Raw genomic sequence first — 9267 nt, 5'->3', positions numbered from 1 at the left:
TTGCTCAAATTTATGTGGATACAGCAGTGCGCTCTATAGCACGAATTCTACAGTAACAGGATCAATCGAGGAGAACTCAACGACACATTATCAAGTGTAACTTACCTCTTTACTGAGTGAGGCACATTTTATAAGGTCAAAATGAGCACATGCCACACATCGATGAAATAAACGCAGAAGAGGGTGGAATTATTTCAATGCTTAAATATTTTATTTGACAGAGACTATCAGCAAACTAGTCAAATATTGTGCCTACAGTTCCGTCAATGAATTCCATAAGGTTCCATAAATGACAATGATACAGCAAAGTGTGGACACGATGTCCGTCGAACTCTACAAATACATTATACGGACAAAAGTGAGGCCCTTATACTTCTTTTTTTTTTTAATACTGTCCGTAGAGTCCTTCAATTGGCTTCCTGCTGTGCATTGCTGTGAGAGGTCATAACACAAGGTAAAAGAAATGCGAGATAGTGTGAGCACACAGACGTGAGATTTTACACGCCATCACATCAGAGTTTCTGTCAAAAAATACACTTCGCAGCAATGACCTATTATTTTTTACAACCAGCTAGAACCAGTTCAGCCGGATCCCTCAGGTGTTATTTGCTAAGGTGCCATCTCATCATGTCGCCAGCTGGACAAGGTTTTACCTGTAGCCTGTACAGTGCTTGGGTAACACAACGTAAATGTGACCTGCCACAGCAAAATGAGTCACATTCACTCATATTTTTTTTTTAATGAGGTTTTGGCATGATCAAAAAGAGAATGATCTCAGCTTTCCAATGATATATCAACCACTGCACTAGGCTACTCATTACATCATTATTACTCATTACGTCATCACCACAGCTATGAATAGGTTGATACGACATGCACGCTTAGAGCTGCGTGTCTACGGCGACATGAAGCTAGGAGAGTCAAAGTCGTGAATTCTGTGTGTGGACGTCAAGAAAACAAAAGGTCAAAGGATGCCCGTACGCTGAGCTGCTTACGGCTGCATACAACGCCATACGATTACGGCAACGGTGATGCACCTTCACAGTAAAAATGTTTTCGTTTTTTTTCCTCCCCAAATGGTATATATTGATAGCACGCGCTTTGGAATTGACAAAAAAAAGTAAACTGCATGAAAATCGGTTGAGAAACAAACAAGTTATGACTTGTTTTCAATGTCCAAGCATTGTCTTAGATAGGAAAGTCATCCCTGCCAACATGGCCCACAACATAAGCACAATGGTTAGCTGTGCTGCTACAGCTCGGTGGTGTATATTCACGATCACGCTATTTGAACAGACAGAAATAGACAAATCAGAGGCCAATATTTTGGGGTCATCAACGCTAGCATAGCAGCTGCTGCTATTTGGGATGTCCCAATCCGATCACGGCATTTTCAGCTGATCAGGGATCAGGGCAGAGCGTTTTTTCTTTCATTTCCTAAATGTTTAAAGGTCAAAAATTGTCCCAATAATCGAAAGCTATAAAGAACTTGTCAAATGAAACAATAATAGTTTCATTTGACTTTGTACATTACACAATGTTCCTTTTTATTTTTATGTTGGGGTAGCTGTCAGAGTGAGAGTAAGAGCGCCACACACGCACGCACGCACACACGCACACAGGCACAGAGGCATGTTTGCCTGTGCAGTGTGTGCTGCAGTACAACGTAAATTGTATTTGGAGCAACAAGGAGACGCGAACGATGTGAAAACATTCATTTGGATGCACGCTCTTTTTTTGCGATTGTTTTGCCAAGGTATCAAAATGGGACTCGGTATCGGCGGATATTTAACGTGGTATCACACCGCGCTGCGAAGACGTGCGAGTTCGTTGACGGTTGCAAAAGGTCGCCAAGGTGTTCACCAGAAGTTGCAACGGTTGCAAACAGTTTCTATTGTCACAAAGAAATTATTCACGTTCAAAATTTGACGCCGACAAAAAAAAAAAAAAAGCATCATTCGCTACGTGCACAAACACTCGCAAACGTTCTCCACTCAGTGTGATATGGGCTTTAAAACCAATGACTCAAAAGTGTGTTTGGGTCATCCCAAGTTGCTCTGCGTGGTAATTGTTTTGGAAAAATCCTGTTGATTCACGGTCAAATATGAGCTCATAATGATGTAGAATGGTTCAAATAAGTATGAAATGAACAAAAGGGCACTGTCAGCTTCATACTGACGCCCGTATGTTGGGGATTCTCCACGTGAATATCAACTACAAGACTAAAGTAATGAGCGATTGTTTTGCTTTATTTTTGAGATAATTTTTTTTTCATGACGTGAAACAATCCACAAGGTTTTGACCCACTGAACCATTATTGCCTCATATCTCAGGATGTAGCTGAGTAAATTGCGACTCACTTTGCAATGGAGGGTCACTAATGCAAAAGGTGTAGCCTAAGCTCGAGTAGAAGAGTCAGAAATTTTGCTCTTTGCGTCCTGACTCTTTCATTCAAGCTCTCCTGCCAGCATACAGAAACCTCCACAAATAGTCTGTGGGGGGCCTTTTCTCATGAGAATTTAGAAGCGTTAGAACAAGTAACAAACAGATTTTTTTTTTAAATGGTGGATGTGCTGAAAAGAAGATTTTGCACTTCTTGCATTTCCATGGCAAATTCTAATATTTTTAAGAGCCCATCAGATTTAGGAATACGTTTTTACAGGATTTGAAGTCCACGCGCGCACACAGGAGTGCACGCAGGAACGCAGCGGCATGTAGCAACACATTCATAGGACCGCAGGGAACTAGAGTTTCCCATTGGCAAAGGCTCCTTCTTGGAACTGCGGGATGAAGGTCTTGAAGTAAGCCCTGGGGAAGAAAAGGAGAGGAAAGGGAGGGGATCCTCTAAGATCATTGCATATAAAACACTGTTTGTGAATGAAGGGCTGGATTTAAACAAAGAAGCACGATGGCTGGCAAATGCTGATCAAAATGTGTTCAAAATTGGGACCTGTACAGTAGTGATGAAATATGGACGCAAGTGAGTGAGAGATGTTCTGTCTTTCCAATGACAGATGAAAATCAAGGCTTTTCCAGATACTTTTGGAACCCTTTCCAGCTTCATGCAAGCTAACCGTTCCGTAGATCATGGCATCAAACTCGAGGCCCCGGGGGCCAGATCCGGCCCGCCACGTCATTTTATGTGGCCCGCGGAAGCAAATCAAGCATGTCAATTTGCATGATGCTTGCGAAAATCTCGACCAAAATTTAAAATTTTCATATGTAATAAGAGACATATTGTAATCATTTTCTTAGAACCAAACCCCTCATGACAGTAACTTCAACTATTGAATAAACCGTTATTATTGACTTTTTAATTTGGTTTCAGTCATAACGGCCCTCCAAGGGAAACGGAAACTCAAATGTGGCCCACGACAAAAATGAGTTTGACACCCCTGCCGTAGATGGTTCACAACAGGCATTAATTACTTCTTGACAAGAGCAAACTCAAAAATTGTTTATTTTTTATTTTATTTTTTTTATTTTTTGTAGGGTGCTGCAGCTTCAACTAACACCTCCAGTCTCCTTACACTGATTCTATTCAAGATTGGCTGACTTGCGATTTTCACTTGGAGGAGTCATTTGTAATTTTTCCATTCTGCAGTGTGAAACAGTGGAACCCAACTTTTCTCGGGGTACTGAGCGAGACTGTGATTCGCTAATTTTCGCAAATAATTGATGCGCCCCGGCAAGATATTATAATTGCCAACATTAATAGTTCACTGAGTGAGCGTGAATGTCTTCGTTCAGACCTTTGTCACCCGATTCTGAGTCTCATGACAATTGTCCAAAATAATTTCCACACGGCCTGAACAACACACGGAATGACATTTGTACTTACTTTGCCCTTTTGGCCATTTCATTGCCGTCCCAACGTGGGCTGTAAGGATACGACTTCTGCACTTGAGAATAAAGCTGCCCGCTGCTAGTGAAGTGGTACACAGACTGGAACGTGAGGGTGGGCTGGTCTCTGGGGAAGTACAGTGGGAGATCCACTGCGAAGGAGAGGAAGAACACAATGAGGACATTTATCGATAAGGTTCCGCTGTGCGGTTTGTTATCAAAGCTTCACATTAGGGTGTCGTGTTTTTTTTCTTTCGTGATGCTCCTACCGTGTACTAGGAAGCAAAAGTCTTTCCACATGAGTAGAAGGGTAAGCTTTGTAAATCCCTCGGCATCATACTCCACCACTCCCCTGCAACACACACAGTCACACACTGATTATATATACACTATGCAGTCTCAAAAAAGATTACAGGCAGAGACAAATGAATGGCCGCTCGAGCCTTGAGTAGAGGACATGATCCTCGCTTGTTAACTCACATTCCAAAGTGGCTGAGGAATGCAGCAATGTACTCCCGCCTCTTGTGGTAGCCTTGGATGACATACTGCACCTTGGCGGAACAAAACGAGGATTACTTGAAAAGCAAAACAGCGGCCATGACAGATGAGGCTTCACACGAGTAATTAGACTGCATTTGTGTCATTTGAAACCAACAGAGGAATGCAGCAATGTACTCCCGCCTCTTGTGGTAGCCTTGGATGACATACTGCACCTTGGCGGAACAAAACGGGGATTACTTGAAAAGCAAAACAGCGACCATGACAGATGAGGCTTCACACGAATTAGACTGCATTTGTGTCATTTGAAACCAACGGGTCAGAAGTTTTGGGATACTCAGGATGATGTCATCATTTTGAATATGTCATCATGCTTTGAAAAGAACCAGCTCTCATTCGGATTTTGTCAGAATTTTATTTTGAACACAAAAACTATTTCCTAGAACGAGTCGCAAACATAAGTTTATACAATTTATTGCTGAATAATATCATGTCTCTGGCGGATGCAGATGGTGCCAGACGCCACCCCCACCAAATACCTCACCACCCCTGTTGCCACCCCTACGGTTGGCAATGAATCTCTCGCTAATAAATGACTACATGTGAAAGAGGTACTCAGTCATTTTTTTTTTGGAGTACCTCGGCTGTGAAAAAAAAATGATCGAGGAATTTTCTCTGCCTCGGGCTGCTTATTTTATTGCGTAGCTCAAGGGACGCACCGGTACATCGCGTTTTATCGTCTATGCGAGGGAAGGAGGCAGAAGCAGTCTCACCAATTGGATTCAAGGAGTGGCAATATGGCGACAACACCAGAGAAGACAAATGTGAGGGGGGCGGGGAAAATAACAGAATACTGAAAACGCAGGAGCATTTCCAAACTGAGCAGCAAACACCAGTGACGCGTCATCGTTGGAGCACGGACCTTGCATATCAACAGCACGTCTCTCAATCGCGTCAATCTTGCAACATCTTTGCCAAACACACACACACACACACACACACACACACACACACACACACACATGCACACACACACGTGCACACACACACAAAGAAGCAAAAGATCCGAGACAAGGTAGAGTTAACGCGGCACAAATTAGCAAGATTAAGCCGATGTACAATGTTCGCCCTGTGGAGGGCTACGTTTGCGTTAACTGTGACTACCGTCAAAGTTGCGGCCAGTCGTAATGATGGTGACAATTACAGCGTGCTTGCGAATATAATGTGACCTCATTCATGGTGCTTGTCATATTAAGAGGCAGACTTTTGCTCAATGTTTGCAAACAGTCTCAGATGAGCAATGACGAACACTTCACAGTGGACTCATGAAAGCCTTTGAGGTTGTGCTCATATTGAATCTTTGGATCAGTCATGGTTCAAATGGAGCATTTTTCTGACTTCTGGATTTTTTTTTGGGGGGTGATATTAAACTTAATGACCAAACAAAATGAACACGCTGTTTACATGGGGCAGGACCTCTTCCGATCTGCCGTTCATGTGCGCTGCAACATAATAGACAACAGCTGTTTTACAGCCATGTGACACGCGGAGATCGATGTAATCACGTGATTGATAAACATGGAGTTCATTCATCGACAAACCCCATTCCCAAAAAGGTAATTGTCATTTTTCAAATATTCACTCATTTTAATTTCACTCATTTGATGCCAGCGGCCCATATGTACAAATTATTTTTTCATGGAGAAATTCAGCAGCTGTGGCTTCAAATCAGGTGAGCTTTGTCGCCTAGAAATTATGCGATTTAATTTGATTTGTATTTGAAATTGCCACACTGAAAATGTTCCCAGACAATAAAATAAATTGCTGTGATGCACAATGCGAATTTAAGAAACCTGATAAGATGATAAGCCGTCCACTGTAGTAACCGCTGCCCCTGAAAGGGTTAAATTAACCCCACAATTCTCCTCAGTAGGATTGCGGGCGGGAAATAGTCCATCCTGACTTAAGGCAAGCGGCTGGGTACCCCCTAAACTGGTCACCAGTCAATAGCAGCGCACATTTAATTCTGACGAGAACATTCAAATTCAGCACTGACGGGCAGTTCAGCATGTTCAAGGAGATGTTTTATATCAATATATTCTATTTTGTCAAAAGCCTTTGCCATTATTTCTGCAGCACATTTTCATGAGCAGTTTAACAGCGTTACTCTTGGAAGTGACAGTAAAGAGTGATTCAAAACGTTTTGGTTTAGGGGCATTTTGGCCACTGTGTCAATGAAAGGAAAATAAGTCGCTGAGAAGCATTCAGAGTGAACCTGCCCAGAATGTCAACAAAGCTCTGGCTAGGAGAAACATTAACAGGGGTCAAGATTGGAACGGTTGCACACACCTGCACCAAAGTCTTCATTTTAACACCTGGCAGTGAAATATGATGTTCAATTTAAAGCTTGACCAGTCTAATCTCATTTCAACAAATATTCCCATATATTTCATAGAGAGGTAGAGAGGTTTCATTGTCTTTAAAATGCATTTTGATTTATTTCATGAGCAAGGCAAGGCAGTCTTCAAATTGTTCAAGGTAACGGGATTGTTCCACAGATTTTCATGTCATGTAAAAAAAACCAAAAATGCACCATTCCGGTGCTTTAAATCAATCCTTTCTTTTTAAATTTGAAAACAAAATAAGTTCGACTTGCAAGCTGACAAAGTGTACTTATGAAGTGAATAATTAGAAGACAAGCTCATGACATGGTTGGCCATTGAACAGGTGAGAATGCCAAGAGCCAGCCAGCCAACCATGAAGGGGACTGTGCTTCAGACAAACAGTGAGGCCAAAATGATTTGCGTAATAACAGTCAGGCAAGAGCAAAAATCAAAACAGTTTTTCACGAACTAGGTCTTTTAATTAGGACATTTCATTTCTCCGTAAATGAGTGAGGATGGGTGCGACAAATAGAATATATTTTTTTAAAAGCCAGCTATTAAAGACCATTTTACTTGCATGCTTTACCACAGTCTCCTTCCAGAGGATGCGTGTTGCTGGAATCCTTTTTCCATTAGGCATTTGCCCCCAGAAAAACAATAAAAAGAGCATTTCTTCCTATTAGACATGACACTACAGCTTCTTGTTTGCTTTCAAATTTAGCTTGTAGCAGACGTGTGCACATTTTCAGCATGACGTCTCTGATCCAGTGGTGAAAGGACACTTTGATTCTCTCCTCTTTCATCTAGAACCGCTTCAAACAACAAAGTGTATGCAGAAAAAGTGGTTGAGACTGCACGACTGTCTGTGTCTTATGTGTTGTGTTGTATTATTTTGTTATTTTATGTACAGTGTTCTGTTGATGGCGGCACGGGTACCCGCAGCGGCTCCTCTTGTTGTCTTGTCTGTTTGAGAGGGAAGAAATTTCATCTGTGTTGTATGTTGCACATACTGCACATTTGACAATAAAGTTGTACTTGACTTGACCTTTTTTTAACATACCAGTTAGAACAGAACATTGAGTGAACCTGCTTTCAGTGGTCGGACAATGGCAAAGATATAGACAGAGTTACGTCTGGCTTTGACCTGCAACGACTGCACTGCTCTAGTTACTCAATATAATATGTATGAATTATGCAATTTTCTAGCGCCAATCTGAGTCTCCTCTTGCAAAAGCTGTTTCACATGCATGCTGAGTGACTCAGCTCCCTGATCAATTGTTTACAAGGGGACAACACATGCATCTTTTTAGCTGTTCTCAAAAGCAGCAAGACCACGGACAAAAATAAATGCACAAATGCTGTTTTTTTTTCTGGTATAAACATGCGGTTGTTAAAAAAAAAAAAAAAAAAAAAAAAAAGAATGGGTAAAAAATAAACAACTGCGCTAATAAAGTTACAAAAGTGAGCACACCCACTTATTTCTGGGGATGTGGCTATGTTCAGAATTAACCAATCACATTCAAAATCACGTTAAATGGTCATCAGCACTCACCTGCCACCATTCATAAAGTGCCTCTAATTCACCCCAAATAAAGTTCAGGTGTTCTAGTAGACCTTTCCTGACATTTTTATACTGTTTTATGAAGGAGTGGACAAATCCTGATGTGTCACACTGATAGACGCCAACCCCAAAAGCGAGTGCGAGAAAAATATCCCACATTGGTGCATTTTCATTCGTCTTAAATTATCGTTTTGTTTTTTTCAATTGAGGTGTATAGATTTTAGGTCACACTAATGGTGGATGAATGCTGAAATCATTTATCATTGTCTTATGTTTTAAATACCACAAGAACATGGCCAAAGGGATGTCTAGACTTTTTATATCGACTGCATGTGTGGATGGCTGCTTCCAGGGAAGTGACTATGACTAACTTTCACCGAAATCTGCCTGGTGTCGGCGACGACCCCCCCCAAAAAAAGAAAAATTCCCACCTCCACCGTATTGTGAATAGTTGGTTTACTGTTGCCTTGAGCATTGAGTGATGCAACACAGGTGATGTGGGTCTGGAGGTGTTCTCGTCGGCTCACACCCAAGACTGCATCCAAACGCACATCTATTTGCCGTCCTGTTTGTACTTTGTGTGGGTTGTGTTTGCTTGTGGGTCCGCGCGTGCATGTGTGCATTTGTGTGGCGAAATAACATCACCGGAAATGCTTCCAAGTGTGCGATGAAGACACTCCTGTCATAAATAAATAAATAAACACATACATCAATACATTTGGAGTTTGCATGTCCTCCCCGTGCCTGCGTGGGTTTTCTCCGGGTACTCCGGTTTCCTCCCACGTTCCAAAAACATGTATGGCAGGCTGACTGAACACTCTAAATTGTCCCTAGGTGTGAGTGTGAGCAAGGATGGTTGTTCGTCTCTGTGTGCCCTGCGATTGGCTGGAAACCGGTTCAGGGTGTCCCCTGCGTACTGCCCCAAGACAGCTGGGATAGGCTAGAGCAGGGGTCCCCAACCGCCGGTCCCGCGAGCCGGGG

The 9267-nt window shown here is 42.2% G+C and overlaps 1 protein-coding gene across 4 annotated transcripts in view; it reads right to left on the bottom strand.

Moving 5' to 3' along the window:
* Positions 1–382: 382 nt before the first annotated feature.
* babam2 (BRISC and BRCA1 A complex member 2) overlaps positions 383–9267 on the bottom strand; it is a 91059-nt gene continuing 82174 nt past the window's right edge. For 3 of the 4 annotated variants that reach the window (XM_019884103.1, XM_019884091.1, XM_019884099.1), the window contains 4 exons: positions 4324–4394; positions 4113–4195; positions 3842–3995; positions 383–2808 (listed from right to left, as the gene is read on the bottom strand). In XM_019884103.1, the coding sequence (XP_019739662.1) occupies positions 2745–2808; positions 3842–3995; positions 4113–4195; positions 4324–4394 (372 nt within the window). In that variant the 3' untranslated portion in view covers positions 383–2744. The other variant, XM_019884110.1, reaches the window with a different exon arrangement.

Source organism: Hippocampus comes, unplaced genomic scaffold, assembly GCF_001891065.2.
Source record: "Hippocampus comes isolate QL1 unplaced genomic scaffold, H_comes_QL1_v1.1 scaffold331, whole genome shotgun sequence".
Lineage (NCBI taxonomy): Eukaryota > Metazoa > Chordata > Actinopteri > Syngnathiformes > Syngnathidae > Hippocampus > Hippocampus comes.
This window is presented reverse-complemented; position numbering and strand designations above follow the sequence as displayed.